Source organism: Lacerta agilis, chromosome 5, assembly GCF_009819535.1.
Source record: "Lacerta agilis isolate rLacAgi1 chromosome 5, rLacAgi1.pri, whole genome shotgun sequence".
In the NCBI taxonomy this organism is placed as follows: domain Eukaryota; kingdom Metazoa; phylum Chordata; class Lepidosauria; order Squamata; family Lacertidae; genus Lacerta; species Lacerta agilis.
In genome coordinates, this window is record NC_046316.1 from 69,017,109 (window position 1) to 69,035,103 (window position 17,995).

Sequence of the window (17,995 nt, forward strand, 5' to 3'; positions counted from 1 at the left end):
AGAAATTGGGCCCCTGTATTAAATTATCCTTCTCTTGAGTGGTTTATTGCATATTATCCTGTAGTCATCAAAACACAAATATAGGTTGTCAATAAGAATGCTTTCTAAACTCTTTCCCTCAAACACAAATTCATCTTCACAATCTTAACATACATGTAATTTTTAAAGTTCAAAAATACCTGGTACTAGCACAGGAGCCCGTGGTCTTTTGCCGTGTGCTCCGCCTTAAACTGGGGAGCTCCGCAGGTGGTGATTCACTGCGCTTTTTTGTTGATTTTCTTAAGCCTAAAGAGAGAAAAAGACAGCTGAAATGAAGACAATTCTAGTTTCTTTACAAAGACTGTGCTTCAGAGAATGAAATTAAGCTGCACATTCTTCCTCCTCTTGACCACTTTATGGATTGAAGGGAAAACACAAACTGTATTTATTCTCTATCAGATACAATACCTCCTGTGTTGCATGTATTTATGTGGTTAACAACATCACATTATGAAATAACCTTACCCGGCTATGACCCTCTTTAATAAAAAGATGGGGGAAAGGTCCACATTGTACGGTGGTGGACTTGTAGTCCAATACTTGAACAGGGACCATAAAATACATGACAAATTTCATGATTTTCTTCCATCCTGAATTGCAAAACCTTTTTAAAGAAATAAAACTTATTGAAGCATGCATCAGAATCCATCTGAAGTCTCTGGGCTAATGTGCATATCACAGTAAACCATGGCTTACCACAAAGTTTGTTGAAGCATACTGACACATTTTCTACCTTTACTCTGTTTGGCTTAGTGTTACATGTGTACCAGATTTTGCTACCTGACTCTCCCCAAAATCAATCACAAGCAGTAAGCCAAGGTTACCACAACTAAGCCAAGTCTGAACTTGTTTGTATTATTAGCTGAAGGACAGGTGTTCAAGGAGTATGCATGGATGCAAGAATCTCAAATGTGGATTTCTATCCAATCAAACTCAGCAACTGCAGCTGAACAAGTTCGTTTCTCCTGAAAGCTAGGGTAGTCTTAACAGGGCAGTCACTAAAAAAAAAGAATCATATATAAAATAATAGTAAATGTAAGACAAAATCCTTGCTAGTCCTGTGAAGGAAGTATAAGCAACATTGTGAAATATCAACGTGTAGAAGGCCAAAGTCCTAGATTTCATTATACAGTTGTACCTCTGGTTACAATTCCTTCAGGTTGTGTTTGTCACGGGATACGAAAGCGTCCAACCCGGAAGTACCAGAACGGCTTACTTCCGGGTTCGGCAATTAGCGCATGCACAGACGCACAAAATGACGTCATGCGCATGCACAGCGCTTCAGGTTGCGGACCTTTCAGGTTGCGAACGGGGCTCCAGAACGGATCCCTTTCGCAACCAGAGGTACCACTGTATTCATTTCATTATTTATATTGGCATTATCGATCACACACATATTACTTCTTGGAGAAGTTTGACTGAGCTAGTGTTCACCAGGGCTTTTATCCCAATTCTACACTCAAGCTCAGTCTTATGCAATGAGGGTAACTGTACAAAGGACTTGCCCTCCTCTGTTAGCAATCACAACCAGAAATCATACAGATGGAAGAGAGATTTCAGCATCTAGAATGACATACATGTATGAATCTGCTCTCATTTTATGGAATTCTTGTGTTGATTTATGTTTAACATTAGTTTACCATTCCAACAAAAAAATAGTAAAAACACAATACAACATCAAACACTAAAAACTTCCCTGCTGCCTTCAGCGCTGCGCTGAGATTGCTTGTGAGGAAGGGGCAAGTTAGAAATATTTTAAATAAATTTTAAAATTAAAAGGGCACCATGACCCCTCTTTATTTAAGAAATTAAGTACTATGCGTGAATTTTTAATTTGCTTTCCTCTGAATCAAAGAACAGAGTGATGTCCTTGGTCTACATCTCAAGAGGACCTCAAGGCCTCACAGGGCACAATCTGAACTAAAGCTAGAAATACAGGCATTGCCACTGGGGTAATTTCAAGTGCTATGCATTTTTCCTTAAGCTTCTTTTGAAGGAAACTAGCAGTTGCATATTTCAAAGTTGTATTTAGGAGTACCAGTTTGCGATATAACTTTGAACACAGATTTCAAGCAGTACTCTGGGGTGAATTTCCATTTTAGAGGGAAGTTGAACCTACAGAAGTGCTATGAAATGTGACTGACCAGCAAATTTTTTATTTTTAAATATACAAGAGTTTGAAATCTATGTTCTAACAGTAAGAATGCAAAATATATCCAAAACGATAGCATTGTTTAAACAAAGGAAGGTTATTCCTTTTCAGAAGTTTAGAACAAAGGCTATGGGATATGACTGCATGGAAAACTACTGAAGTCACATACAGCCATACCTCATGTTGCGCCCGCTTCAGGTTACGTGTTTTTGTGTTGTGTCCCGCAGCAACCTGGAAGTACCGGAACGGGTTACTTTCAGGTTTCGTCGCTCGCACATGCACAGAAGCGCTATATCACGCTGTGCGCATGCGCAGACACGGAACTTCAGCTTGCATCAGTTCCATGTAACGGATGGGCCTCCAGAATAGATCCCGTCCATAACACGAGGTTCCACTGTATTTTGGTGATAATAGCTAGCATACGTAATAAAACCAAGAGAGGTTAGAGGTTGTGAAAGTTTGTGTCTACAATATGCATTCAGAAGTGGACCCTATCCCTCTTCCAAGGAATGAGGCACTCTATGTAGAAAATGAAATATATTCCGATCATCTTAGAGACTTAACAACAATTTTTAAATAAAAGTTGGGAACTGTTCTTGATCTGGGAGCTGGAGCAACTTAGCTGAACAATGTTTAGACTAGTAGCTTCTGTCCCACACCATGTTATGTGGTTTAATCTACCATCAGACCAGGGTGTATGCCTAAGAGCATCCAAGCAACCTGTTGCAAAGTTGACTTGAAAATGCTTTAGCTGCTCAGTTACCAGAAGTAGCTGAGTCATTAACTACTTGAGAGATAATTTCCTTCTATCACTCCTACCCATCTCAAGGCTCAGAAGGATTCTGAAACCTTGCATATGCCTGAATTCCAGCCACAGGTTGCAAAAACAACCATTTCCCATCATCGGATAGCAAGCTGCAAATTTTCTTTTACCAGCATAAGCTTTCCTAAGATCATTTATGTATCATAACCTTAAGGTGAGACTACTACCTATACATCTAGTACATAAGCACAAGCTCTCCAGAGTCTTAGCAAAGGACTCTCATCAACTCCTACTTGATCTTTCAAACTGGAAATACAACACTAAAAATGACTTAGAACAACAAATAGGGTGGGCGCTAAAAAATATACCCCTCAAGTGCCAAAAGCCAGGGTAAAGAGGTGTCTTGAGAATCTGCCGCAAGTTGTAAAATGAAATTACCAGAAGCACCTCTGTGATGAGAGTTTCACAACTTGGGGGCTGCCACAGAGAATGCCCTCTCTCAGCCCACCACTACCCAAGCCCCTGATGGTGGAGGAACTACCAAGAATTACCCTTCTGCCACTCTTAGCACCCCTCCACTTATGAAACACATTGTGGCCTATTCTGACTAGTAGCAGCTGTGTAAGGCCTACATTAGAGGTTTTTCTTAGCCTTACTACAAGATACCCATTGTTGAAGTGTCAGGGATCAAACCCAGACCCTTTTGCATGCAAGGGACAGCTGAGTTACACAATTGGCTCTTCCTATATTTTTACTTGATAACAGCTTGGAATTAACCTTTAGGATTAACTGGTGAATATTAGTCAGTTGTACCAGTGCTTTCTTTCTTCCCTGTTATTTCAACCTTTGAAATCTAAACTATGTGGACAATGTAAAACAAAAACAAAATCCTATTCTCTACTGTTAAGCGTTTGGTCTTCTGATTGTACTGATTTACAGTAACCAGAACTTGGTCCTGTACTAGCCAGCATGCTCATCAAGTTAAGTGTGAGGCTCTTCTGTGTTTCAACTATGGTGGAAGCACAACTAGTGGGGTCAACTAAACTTCTCTTAGTTTGTGAAGACTTTTTTCCTGCCAGCAGACTAAATCTCCTTTTTTTACTGGAAGATTGTGTTTTATCTGCTATGCCTTGGTTAGATTTCATTTATTAAATTTGTATTCCACCCTTCAGCCTAAAGGTACACGGGCTGAGACCCTACCTGCCTGTGGACTGTCTTGCCAGAGTGGTTGCATGCTCTGGTTATCTCCTGCTTGAACTACAGCAATGCTCTCTACGTGAGGCTACCTTCGAAGGTAAATCGGAAACTACAACTAATCCAGAGTGTGGCAGCTAGACTGGTGAGTGGGAGTGGCTGCCAAAATCATATAACACTGGTCCTAAAGGATCTTCATTGGCTCCCAGTGCGTTTCTGAGCACAATTCAAAGTGTTGCTGCTGACCTTTAAAGCCCTATGGCCTTGGCCCAGTATACCTGAAGGAGTGTCTCCACTCCCATTGCTCAGCACGGACACTGAGGTCCTCCTCTGAGGCTCTTCTGCTGTTTCCCTCACTGTGAGAAGAAAAATTACAGGGAACCAGGCAGAGGGCCTTCTTGGTAGTGGCGCCCTCCCTGTGGAACACCCTCCCTTCAGATGTCAAGGAGATAAAGAAGTACATAACTTTTAGAAGACATCTGAGGGCAGGCCTGTATTGGGAAGTTTTTAATATTTGTTTATTATGTTTTGATATATGCTGTGTGGAGTAATAATAGTAATAATGTCACTAATGTATGAAACAGACATCAAAAAAGCAACACATCTGAACAACCTCCCTCTCCCCAAAATATCAAACCAATTCAACAGCAGTCTGAGTTGCACACCAGTTTCCATAGGCTGAAAAAACAGATTTGGTGCTGCAAAACATCTCTGGGGTACTTAAATGGAGGTTATGGAATGTGCTCCTGGGTAGTATTACTAAACACACATAGTTCTAAGGCATAGCAGAGAAAGACTATAAAACCTTGAAAAATGATATATAAACAAGGTGATGTCAGGGGATGAAATATTTCAGGGTGCATATTAAAAAGCATACCCAATGTTAAGTTATTGTACAATAAGACAAGCAACTTGGAATAGAGACTAAGGACCAGTTCATATTTTGGATGAACTCTTTGCATCCAGAAAACTAGCATGCTAAATAGATTAGGTCAAACCCTCTCTTCTTCAACATGGAGTTGTCACCCTATGTGGAAGTATTCAAATATACATCTCTGCATCTATAGCTGAAGTATTACAGTAGCTTCTCCTTTGCTATAACAGTTGTACGGACTTCCCCTCACCTGCAAATTACTTTTTATGCTATTTAATGCAAATCCTGTACAATAAGCATGTTACATAAGGTGGTCAAATTTCAAGCCCTCACATAAGTAAAAACATTTTCAACTCACTTGCTAGTTTAGCCTGCAATCCTGAAGGCCCGGGTTTTGATGCCTCTGGCTTAGAAGAGCCTGGCAGAGTCAGTTTTGTTTTAGGCAGGCTAACCTTGGGGCTGAAACGAGCAGCCCAATCAAACTTTGAAGAGCCACTTATTTTATTCTGTTCTTTATCACGGCTACTTCTCCGTGGGCTGGGGCTGGATGCAGATCTGGAACGCCTGGCCTTACTCTGGTCTTTCCCCTGTTTCACTCTGGCACCCTGAGGAACAGCAGAAGAGGCAGAAGCAACAACAGAAGAGGAGGAGGATGTGGAGGCTGAAGAGGAAGAATCTGTGATGGTGCTACACCCAGCTTTGGCTGAGCTCGCTGATTTTGAAGCCAGCTTGGTGGGTTTTGCTGGTCTCTCTTCACTGCCAGTCGATTCAGCTGGTGGACGACTCTTTACAATGGATGAGGTCTCTGTCCTTTTCCGTTTCTGGCTTCGGGAGCCACTGGCAGCTCCACCCTTTCTGGTATGAGCCTTGCTTGTTGATGGCAATTGTGAAGACTTTGACTCCTGCTCTTGATGCAAGTGTCTTTTCTTAGACTTAGTCTGTGGCTTGTTAGTTTCCAAATCTGAGGAAGAATCAGCGTGCTGAAGTGCTTTGGTTTTTTTGGCAGGGCTAGGAGAATTTGTCTGGTTGTAATCTGGGCTAGCACTGCGTTTCACTCCTCGAGAACTGTCCTTTTTAGGCACCTGCCCTGGTTTTTGCCGTTCCAAAGTATTGTCTGTGTCCAGAGCCTCTTGTTGTGGAATTATAATAGCAGATGAGGTACAGCCTCTGTTGAGGGGAGGAAAAAGCAGTATCATCATCAGAGTCACCCAGCTATTTAATTTGTGGTATTCCAAGGAAATTATAATTAGTTACTTTTTTTACTATCTAAAAAGCAAAAATCTACATTAAACTTTTAATTCTGATTTTAATAAGCAACTCTGAGTGAAGCATTAGTGCTGAAAGTTTTACAGAAACTTGTATTGTCAACATATGTGTCTCTTAACATACTAAACAATTAATACTGAAAAGTGACTTAAGTATTGCATTCTTTTTTCTTTTCTTTTTCCATTTTAGAATTTTCACCAAAAAGGGTAATGGATATTCAAAAATGCAGTATAGCTGGGGAAAGTTTCCAGGCTGCAGTTCAAGAAATAAGAGATGTAACAGAAACTATTATAACATCAAATGAAGTCAAAACAAAATAAAATAAAAAATTCCTTCCAGTAGCACCTTAGAGACCAACTAAGTTTGTTCTTGGTATGAGCTTTCGTGTGCATGCACACTTCTTCAGATACACTGAAACGGAAGTCACCAGACCCTTAAATATAGTGAGGGCGTGGGGAGGGGTATTACTCAGAAGGGTGGTGGGAATGGGTGATCAGCTGATAGGTGTGGAAAACCTGTTGACTGCAGTGAAGTGGTGGTGGCTCAGGGTAGACAAAAGGAAGTACTTCTTTACATAGCACATATAACTATATAGCATCCATAAATAATTTTGTTATTGCTTACAACAGATACAACAATTACAATGCTACATATCAATCAAGTGAACAAAGTTAATTTTGCTGAAAAACAGGTTAGGTCATGGACTTCCGTCATGAAACACTAATGTTTCTAGTCTGAGTGACTAAGACATAATACCATAGTTTTTTCACAAAGATGTTGGCTAAGCCAGGCCATGATAAATATTTAATGTTTTCTAGTAACAAGCAATGAATATTACAATATATACTGCTGAAGTTATATTTGTAAATTCAGAAAAATAGTTACCTTTTAGAAACTTGTCCCTTGGACTGTTCAGAAGTAGTATTGGACTGCACTTTGGGTGCCTTTGATACTGATTTTTTACTTTCAAAAGGGCTATGTGCCTTATGTTTTGCCTGCCCTAAATGTGACCTGTTAGCAAATAATTAAGAACAGAAAGCTATCAGGAAAACTGACATACAAACAAATGTATACATGGAGTATATTTGCAGTATAGTTTTTCATTAAGCCTATACAAAGATGTTCTGGGGAGAAAAGTTAGGTATATCAAGACATCAATTCTCTCAAATGAAATTATATCTCAAATTGTTATTCTATGATATTTCCTGGCCTTTTCAGTCTTTCAATCATTGACATTAATCAGAGATTTGGAATCATGAACCAATTTTGAAGTTTGTAGTTTCCTATATTCCTTTTCATTTCCTCTAACTAAAAATATGCATTCGGGCAACTAAGAAATGCTCCAAACCTCTCACTTTTCCTCTACACAAATGATAAACATTTGCACAATGATTCTGTAGTTGATAAATCCTGCAGCTCCATAAAATTATTTGTAACTTGAGCAATTATTCACCAAATATACATTTAGCATTTTTATTTACCAAAATAAATCAGATGTCAATGGAATAAACAACCATCTGACGTTTAGAAGACATCTGAAAGCAGCTCTGTTTAGGGAAGTTTTTTAATGACTTATGTTTTAATGTATTTTAATCTGTTGGAAGCCACCCAGAGTGGCTGGGGAAACCTAGCCAGATGGGCGGGGTATAAGTAATAAATAATTTTATTATTATTATTATTTAGCATATAGTGCTATAATTGGAAAAGGAGGACTACAAACATCTCCACTTCCTTATTGTTAACACTCGTAACTCATTATCATTCAACAGTAATAGGCACTACTGCACTTTTACTTCCAGGTAGAAAGTTATCTTTTACAAAAAGCTTTTAAAAAGCAAAGAAGTAGCTATGGGTGTGGGTGTGTTTTGGAGGGGGGGTTGCTATCTTAGAATTGACACGGAATAATCAGAAGGAAGAGTCAGTACTATGCAATTCAATCTATGAATAAAGAAATGTTAGTGGTTGGCAACAGTTTACCATTAACCTTTGAAATGGGGGGGGGAGAGAAAGGAAAGAAGAATCACTGTTCCTGTGTTATACAGAAATTAGAAATAAGTGAAGAGAAGGTGAAGCACAAGCTGCCACATGCACTGCTGACATAATGCTGAGGGAGATGTGCCCAGGCATGGTTAAGTAATATGATCAGCCACCAGAGTCCATCTCCTTCTTAATTATGCAGACCAATTGCCTGATATATCCTGGCCACTTGAGAGTTCAGTTACTCAATATTTCTAAAGTTAATAGCATTTGAATTAAATGTCTGAAAATTAAGCTGCATCTGTTTACACATAAATCTAGTCAGTCATACCACATCCCGTCAAGTCGGATTCACCAACTTTTGTGTGGAGAATACAGAGCATATAGTAATTATTAAAAAAGATGCTGTTGTATCTCTGGATTTAGAGTAATTTATTTACAATTTATTATGCATCCCTGAATGTCAAAATATGTTTCTAAATGGTTTACAAAGCATCAAAAACCAGTTAAACAAACTATTAAAAGATAAATATCCAGATCAAGAATCCAAGGGCATACCTGCATAAACAAGTCCTTCAAAATCCAGTGGAAAGCTAACATAGATGCCCCTGCCCCCGTATTTTGGTTGGAAGTACATTCCATAAAACCAGTGCTAACACTGAGAAAGCCCATATCTGTGTTACTACAAAGCAACAATGATTAGGCCATGGAAATCTAACCAGGTTCCATTCGTTTATCTTAATGATGTTACTGGGCAGTGGAGGGGAATTTGGTCTTTCAAGAATTTAAGGACTCCAATTTACTTAGTTAAAAAAACCGTCAACTTCAGAACCCATGGTCTGAAATCGGCTTGTTTTGAAGCTGGCCATATTTATTGTCCAACCATGACCCGTGGTTTCAGACATGAGAGGAATCCATCATCAGCTTAAACTGAAATTATAACTTCCTAAATCTGCTCCTAGACACATAGAAGGAAAGGAGAGGTCACTACGGTGCTGCTAATGCAGCGGTTTGACTTTACCCCTGGAGGCGCACTCCATTGTCCTTGAAGACAGATGGATGCCAACAACAAATAACTATGTGCATATGTTTTGTCTGCTGCATCAAGGTAAAGCCATGCTGAGAGGCTGGTGCATAAATCAACACTCAGCTGTAAAATTGTTTTTACACTCTTGCTGCAAGATAAAGCCAAATGTACAACAGGCCATTTTAGTCTCTGGTCCAAAGAAATCTGTACTAAAAACCTGAACCAAAAGATCGCATGTGAGCTTCAGTCCACAGAACAAGACTTTAAATCTAAATCTGCTTAAGCCCTGTTAACTAGGCATTCTAGTTCAATGCTTAGAAGGAGGTTGTGCATTTTATATTTATATTCACAATTTTAGCTGTTAAGACCAAAGGAGACATTTCAGAGATACTGTACTAATAAATGCAAGGGAAGTAGTTATCTGGCCTAAATAAAGAAAAAAGATTTATTGGGATTCCTCCCCTCAAATGTTAAACCTCTGATGATCAGAAGCTTTTAGATAACGAGTCATACCTTCCTCCTACTGCGTCGTCTTGTGGTTGGGCCCCGACAGTGTTCCTTTGTGAACGTCGCAGTGAGCCCCCTGGACTGTTACTAGGCCGGTTGGACATTGGCACCTCTCTCCTGAAGGGACATACCCTTTCTAGACACTACCATTCACTGAAAGACAAAAAAGAGCCCCAATGAGAATATCTGGCCTCTGTTGCAATGTTTACATCTTATGATAAAGGTTACTTAATACTCACAATGTTTTAGAGAAAACAGAATTATATACCAATGAACATTTCAAACAATGACCAAATATCACTTATTAAAGTTTCTAAAGCATTGCTTGCTATAATACATTAGCAGATAGAAAGGGAAAGAGAAAGAACACATTCAGTGATTTTTAAAAACCCACAGATTTTTACCAAATCAGAAAGGGCTTTTGTACACAATATCCCCTTGGCCATCACCAGGTTGCAAAAGCACAGTATTCTCTCAGAAAAACCCTCAGCTTCAACCACCGTTGATGCCAACTAGAGTCATTACTAGACAGTTGGAACTAGCTTCAAATCCTGGCTAAAACCCTAGTTAGTGCCAAGAATAGTTAAAGTTGGTTCCAATATAAACCTTAATCAGTAATAGGCTAATTCATGCAGAAATATGAGAGTTGTTGAGTAATCCCTCATAGTTAAGGGAATGGGAGAATTGTGAGAACATCACATGTATCAGTTCTTACATGTGTTGCTCTCCGATGCACAAACATCACTACTTTAATTTTGTGACAGTCCCTTCAACAAGATTCCTCAACAAATGCTTGTATAAACCAGCACAGATTGCTGCTTTCTTTTTTGAAATACTAGTTTATTGGTTTATTAAATTTCTATACTGCCTTCATCCCAGAATCACAGGGCGGTTTACATTATAAAAACTCAAAAATACATAACATAGAAGCAAACAAAAACATTATCACTAGCCCCCCACCCAAGTTTAATAGGCTATAGATGAACATGCCACTCTCTAGCCAGGGTGAAGCTCGAAGATGGCTAATATGCAAGGAAGGAAGACCTTACCAAAGGCATGATTTCTGCATACACTGTCAATAAATGGCATTTAAAATTGTCCAATGTTTAAAGATAAATAATGACTTTGGAAATGTTATAGAAACTACATTGTGGCACGGCATTTTAAGGGCTTATGAAGAGCAAAAATGCATACGATGGCTGTGAGGCTTGAAAACATTACTTTGCTAATGACCTCGGAAGTAAAGCTCCACACTGCTATGCCAATGTCCTTGGTGATAAAAATCTAACGTTTGCACCATTTCCAAGTACAGCAGCTATTCCCAGAACTGTGTTGACCATGACATTTTATACTTAAACCATTCACAGTATTTCACCCTCCACCCGTTCTTTAGACTTAGCATGGAAACAATTCTCTAGAACACAGGTAGGAAAAGACAACCTTTTGCTTATGCTACAGTCGTTTACACACTCAGAAGTAGTCCCAATTGAATTCATTGGAAATTACTTCCAGGTAAGCAATCTTGTTGAGAATATACCTCCCATCAGCCTCAGCTGACACGGCCAATTGCCAGGAATGGACTTCTTTGTAATCCAACATTTGGAGGGCCACAGATTTGCCACCCCGAAGTACAAGATCATAGTGCTTTACAATAAACACAGAAGCAGAGACACAGAGCAGAGGATCCTTCCAGCTTGGCTTCAACAGTACAGGAGAGAGGGCAGATGAGTAAGATGAATGGGGGCAAATGCTATTCTACATACACAGGCTTTGTTTCAGTTGCTAATGAGAGTGGTAGGTAGGTAGCTTATTTCGGCCATTTGGCCCATATCACATAGCAAAAACACATTCGTCATAATACACACACACAAAATGTAACAAATTTAAACAATACAGTAGAAAACCAATTTTAAAATAACCCGTTTACACCCTTCCATCTAAGTCAAACCGAAATCTGACTAATCCAACAGAACTTTAAAAAACCGTTAAAATTAATTTATCACCTATTTTATCGGCCCATAGTTGATCTTAGTTATTTTCTACATTGTCATAAATGAGCAGAGAACCATTCCTCTTCTTTGTAATGAGAGTGTTGAATGTGAGGTGGGAGAGAAGACAAAATTACCATCAATTCAGTGTTGTAGGCCCAAGTCTGTGAATTCACTCCCAACTGAAATTACAGGCACCATCCTTGCTGAACTTCAGGTGCATGACAAGGGCTTCCTTACTCCAGTACATATTTTATGATAGTGCATGGGCTTATGCTCAGTTTTATAAAAACAACCACCATGCTTTATTTACTGATTTCAAAAATATTTGTACTTATAAAAGCACAAACTTCCACAGACGTGACACAGTAAGACGAACTATGGCTTATTGGGAACATGCAAATGTGTGGGCTCTCAGAAAAAGGCTTAAGAGCACTTTGATCCTTACTCATCCTTTTTGCTCTGGCAGCAAGCTGAGCTAAGCCAACGCTTGACTTAGCGCATCATCCAAACCCAGGCTCATGATTAAGGTATCGCTTCACTAACCACAAGCTCTAGCCAAAAACAAGCCTTGGCACTAACTGTGGTTAGTGAAAAAGAGACCTTAATTGCAAGTGTGATTTTAGACATGTTAAGCCAAACTTAACTAAGAGCCATAGTTTGGCTTATCATGCTATGCAAGCAATACCAATATATTGGTTTGTAATATGGAATACCACAATTCTTACTTAAGCCTTTATTGCGGTTTCATATAATTTCACCTTTCAGTTCACAACTACAAGGTTAGCTTTAAGATTTATTCACATATTCCTCTAAACTCACCTTTTAGTATTTTTCTAATGTTTAGTAATTGCCAGTTTTGCTGATGAATCAGATGGTGCAATTTCTTTACAGTCAGTTATATACAGACTGTGCAAACACAAAACTATTTCAGCTCTGAAATTTAAAGAATAGGGAGGAAGCTGTAGCCGTTGTTTGTGTTTGTGTGTGTGTGTGTGTGTGTGTGTAAGAGACCTTGTGGCTAGGTGTTACAACTCATCAATATTTAGCATCACTATTACAAATATAGGAGCATTCTGGAGCATTCAGTATTAGTCCTCAGTAACAGATTTAAGTATTGTGAGATAGAACAGCAAAGTATAGGGTGTATACTTTGAACAGAAGTTAGTGCCTTAAGAATATTCTGTCCACAACACTCCAACAGTTATCTGAATGATTTGTGCTTATTTATCCTCCCTTGCAGGAGCAAGATGCCATCTGAACAAGATTCTTCTTCCTTTCTTCCAGTTTCTTTCAATTTTCCTCAGTTCTACCCATAACCATGTCCGTTTGGTCACATTTTATTAAGTATAGCAGTAATGCAGTTCAAGTATTTAACATGCACACAAAAGGTTGTTTCATTTGTTCATAAGCTTGCCAAAATGTTATAAAACATGTTGCATGGATTTGGGGTGGTTTGACACAGAAGCTTCATTGTAATAAATAGGTTCTGCTTAAGCCTTCTTTTGTAGAGCTCTTAATATTTTTGGATAGGACATGACTAGAGGATCCATCAGTCACCTGGCATGAATGATTAAGGCATTAAAATGTATACAAATCCATTCACAATTGTCCAAAATTTTCAGTATAATGGCAAGAGAACCAACCAAAAATGAATTTTTAAAATTCATATTTAATGTGGTGGACCTAAATCCAGATTTGTCTGTTCAGTTGAATAGACACATGGAATCTATGCAACTGACCTTACTCTTCCACATTACAAGTACCCAACTGGCAACCAATACCACCCGCACAGAATGATGGAGTTGGGTGGGACCTTAGAAGTCATCTAGTCCAACCCCCTACACAATATTTTCAGTTGCATGAACTCCATGTGTCTGTTCCAGTGAACAAATGCATTTGGGATTTTGCTCCACTTCTTCCTCACCAACATACATCCTGCTCCAAGTTAGCGATGAAGCTTGAACCAAATGCAATATAGCACATCACAATACACCATATGTATATTGCCTACCGGTAAATAAAGTTTCCTGGCATTTTTGGAGTTTCCGTGAACATGGAAAGCCCTTAACAAAACATGTTAAACTCACAGTGGAGGTTTTTTGTTAATTTATACTTGCTTTATAATCTGAACTTTCTAAAAATGTCTGAACCATTCTTAAAAAGAGAACCATGTTTAGGCCACAAGCCATTTAATTATAATGTGAGCATCTATTATTATCTTAGCTAGGTAAACTGACTTCAGTTTTAAAAGTTACTGCCAGTCCTGCAGAATCGCTATCTGAAACTCAAGCTAGATTTCTGCTCTTATATCCTTAGGTGGATTAAACTACATTGTCTACCTGTTTAATTTATTGTGTTTGCATGGTTTGTGCATATGCAACTCATTAGTTACACAATGCTAGTTCGAATGTTTTTTGTCAGTGCCAAGAACACAGTCATTTTTTAGTCCCCTGCAGTACAGAAGCCTTTTGCAAACACTACTATCTATTTAATGTCTCTATGGAATAACAGCCAGAAACTTGATTTTTAGAAGAATCTGAAATGCTAGTTACTAGATTCTGCAACTGTTACTGGATTCCATGCATGCTGAAACAAAAAATGTAGATGAGTACATATCTTAACATAAGGAAAGGAGGAATTTCAATAATTTTGGATACTGTACTTCTTTATACTCTACTGCAAATTGTGACAATCTTTCTAACCAATAATTTTCTTTTTTCATAGCTCTGGCTACCAACACTTTCTTAATGATTTATGTCCCATCAAAACTAACAATTAGTTCATAACCTGGGAATTCACAAACTTCATTTCTCACCATCAATTTCTAGTACAGCTCCTGCAGAAGGTGGATCTAAGTCACTTCTGCAAAGCAGGAAACATTATCATGCCTTCTTTCGTTCATGCATAAGTATGATATTGCAATTAAAGCACAACAGTACATGCAATACTTATGAACATATGCACATGTCTGATATCTCAACTAAGGTTTTTTTGAGGCAGAAGGCAGAAATGACAAGGTCTATTTTTGGACAAGAACTGCTTGTCAAGATTAAGGCGGATTCCCACATGACCAACCTGTCAAGATCACATGTTACACCGTTTAACAAAATATATATTTCTAGCTAAGTATACCTAAGGTCAGGCTACACAACTCAGTTTGACGAAAAACATTTTCTGGTCCTTGGAAGGAAGGAAAGGCACATATTTATTCGAAGTTACTTCAAGATTGAAATACTAGTAACTCCCTCCACTTCATTATCTTCCATCTATTCAGGACCCTTTATGAACACAGAACAGCAATCCTTATTCTATTGCTTCTAAACAATCCATGTACCACATCAACCTTAGAGGGCAATTTTAAAAAATTAAGGGTTTGAGAATAATTCCATTTTTAATGGCTTTAAAATGCATGTTAAAATATAGAGTTAGAAAAAAGTGGGCTATTAGACTTTGTGGATTTATTTGCAAGGCTACATTGCCACCCTGTAATTCCACACTCTATGTCACCATTTGCCTACTTAATTCTTAATTTATCTCATTTAAAGTGTTCAAACTGTTTCCTATATTCTATTTCAGCTATTTTTAATAATATTTACAACTACAAAGTTCTGCTCTAATAGGACACTAAACCAAACTACTGTATGGCTTACCATGAATGAGCAAGCATACTGTGGGCACATTTAGAAAACAGCAGCCACTTTGCTCCCCCACACAGTTCAGCTGCTTATTGTACTGCAGGGAGCTAAGCCATGTTTGGCTTAGAGTTACAAAGCAAAGCAAACATGATTGCTTGTTCAAAGTTTGGGCTTAGCATTACATATGAACCAGGACAACAGGTCAGATAGGCGGGCTGAAAGAATTATGACTTGCCTAAGGCACCCACTGAGTTTGCGGGAAAAGTCAGTTTGCAGCAGAAGATATTTGCATCAAGGATGCTACAGTTGATCAATCCTATGCTTCGTTACTATGCTAAGCAAGTTGTAGTTTTTGTTTTAATTCTGATCTCAGTTACAGAAATTACAATAGAGGCCAGAGTTACCAAAACATGAGGCAAAAGAAGAAAAGGGAGGGGGGGAAACTGGACAGTGTGGTAAACCAATGATCAACTGCTGAGATCAGAAGTACAAATTAAAATTCCCTTAGAAATGTCTATATACTTTAGAGATAATGTAAGTTAGCAATATGGGCAGTTAAATGTAGGCCTCTCTCTATTTTAGTAGAAAGGCCACCTCAGAGTGCCCCTTCCACAGCGCCTAGGGCTTGCCGATCAGAAGGTCGGCGCTTCGAATCCCTGACGGGGTGAGCTCCCGTTGTTCGGTCCCAGCTTCTGCCAACCTAGTAGTTCGAAAGCACATCAAAGTGCAAGTAGATAAATAGGTACCGCTCTGACGGGAAGGTAAACACCGTTTCGGTGCGTTGCTCTGGTTCGCCAGAAGCGGCTTAGTCATGCTGGCCACATGACTCCCTCAGCCAATAAAGCGAGATGAGCACCGCAACCCCAGAGTCATCCGTGACTGGACCTAACGGTCAGGGGTCCCTTTACCTTTACCTATTTAAAAGGCACTACCTACCATGTTGAAGGCAAATCAGCTACCCATATTAAAACAGCAATTCAATTACGTACATACTTTAGGTGTCAGTTCCGTTGAGCTCAGTTTGACTCCCTTCTGAGTCAATTGTGCATGAAAGCACAAGATAGAACCAGGACCCAAATTATTAGACAGGACACTGATTAATTTATTTCAATTAAGAAATATGAATCAATGTACAAAGACTTGGAAAAAAAGAATGATGTTGCTAAAATCCATTATTTTATAGTTTCATTTTCACATCAGGTCGCTCCAGAGGAAGAAAGATTTTGGGCCAGATTCAACTGAACAGTTGCTTGGCAGGGCCATCTCAACAAGTCCCGCTAACACAATGGGACTTTCCACCACTCTCCTCTGCACCTCCTCCTGCCAAAACAGTTCAGTTCTGTGTTTTAGTTAGATAAAAATTACTGCAGCTTTCAGTTAATTGAACAGAGAAACACAGTAGAATCTCTATGGATTTAATCTCTAGAAAATTAAGGAAGAAAATGGTTCTATTAGTAAAATAACATATGTGCTCAAAACAATAAAATATTTCTTTCTAGATATAATTGTGTTTTTCTGTTACTATATCCAATATGTCACTTTTTCTGAGACATATGTATCTACCCCACTTTTTATTTTTGACTACATACATTACACTATGCAAAATGTTAACATTATGCATTTCTGAGGCAGCCAAGATTTAATCAGCTGGCCAGTTGTTTTTAAAAAGCAAACAAACAAAAAATGCCCCAGTTAATGAGTCAAATTAAACTTTTGCCCTTACTGCTGACAGCAGCTTTCACGACACCATGCCAGTGCTGGGGCTTGTCATGGATCCTATTCAGACACCAATAGCTCAGTCAGTAAGGCATGAGACTCTTAATCTCAGGGGTGTGGCTTCAAGCCCCATGTTGGGCAAAAGATTCCTGCATTGCAGGGGGTTGGACCAGATAATCTTTGTGGTCCCTTCCAACTCTACAGTTCTATGATTCAATGTATGTGTGCACTTTATATCAGTGCTCCCTATTCTATAAGCCACCACTCAGCTCACCACTGAAGGATAAGAAAAAGGGCTGCCTTTGTTCACTACAGATCACATAAACAATGAGATTATTCAGGATTTGGAGATAAAGCATGCCCAAGCTCACTGAAAGCAATATTCAAATGTATATAAATAATACTTGCTTCTACATTTCAATTCAGTCTGGACACACCATCAGTTGTGGATTCAATATATAATCAACAAGTCACATTAACATTTTTATTGTATGATAATTACTCTCATATTCTTTTTGGAATTAGGTGTTCGTGGTAGTAGATATATATAGGATTTTTTGTGATGAGCATTTATCTCCTTTTGGGGTTTTTTTGGGAGGGGGTAGCCTAGCTGGCATCTTCTGGACCCATCAAAACCTAAGGTTGGGATCCCATCTATGCAAGACGGGATTCTGTAGAAAGAAACTACTAAAGTGGTCAAACAAGTTTCTTTGTTAAGTTAATAGTTCTAGCTATGTGTTAAGTATTTCTCTGCATGACTTAAGAAACTACTAGCTGGAGATGCTTTCAGAAGCAGAATAAAGGTGGGGGGCTTCTCTCCTGTCTGTCTGGAGTGAATGCAATGGGCCACGTGT

General features: G+C 38.8%; 1 protein-coding gene across 9 annotated transcripts in view; it reads right to left on the reverse strand.

Annotated features, from left to right (window-relative positions):
• The window catches only part of TRIP12 (thyroid hormone receptor interactor 12), a 72,387-nt gene that overhangs the window by 41,146 nt on the left and 13,246 nt on the right, over window positions 1-17,995 (reverse strand). For 4 of the 9 annotated variants that reach the window (XM_033150339.1, XM_033150342.1, XM_033150341.1 and 1 more), the window contains exons 1-4: window positions 9,806-9,903; window positions 7,174-7,299; window positions 5,381-6,189; window positions 180-285 (exon numbers count right to left, since the gene is read on the reverse strand). In XM_033150339.1, coding sequence (XP_033006230.1) covers window positions 180-285; window positions 5,381-6,189; window positions 7,174-7,299; window positions 9,806-9,903 — 1,139 coding nt within the window. Of the gene's footprint in view, window positions 1-179; window positions 286-5,380; window positions 6,190-7,173; window positions 7,300-9,805; window positions 9,953-17,995 lie in introns of those variants that run through there. The other 5 variants (XM_033150346.1, XM_033150345.1, XM_033150344.1 and 2 more) reach the window with 3 other exon arrangements.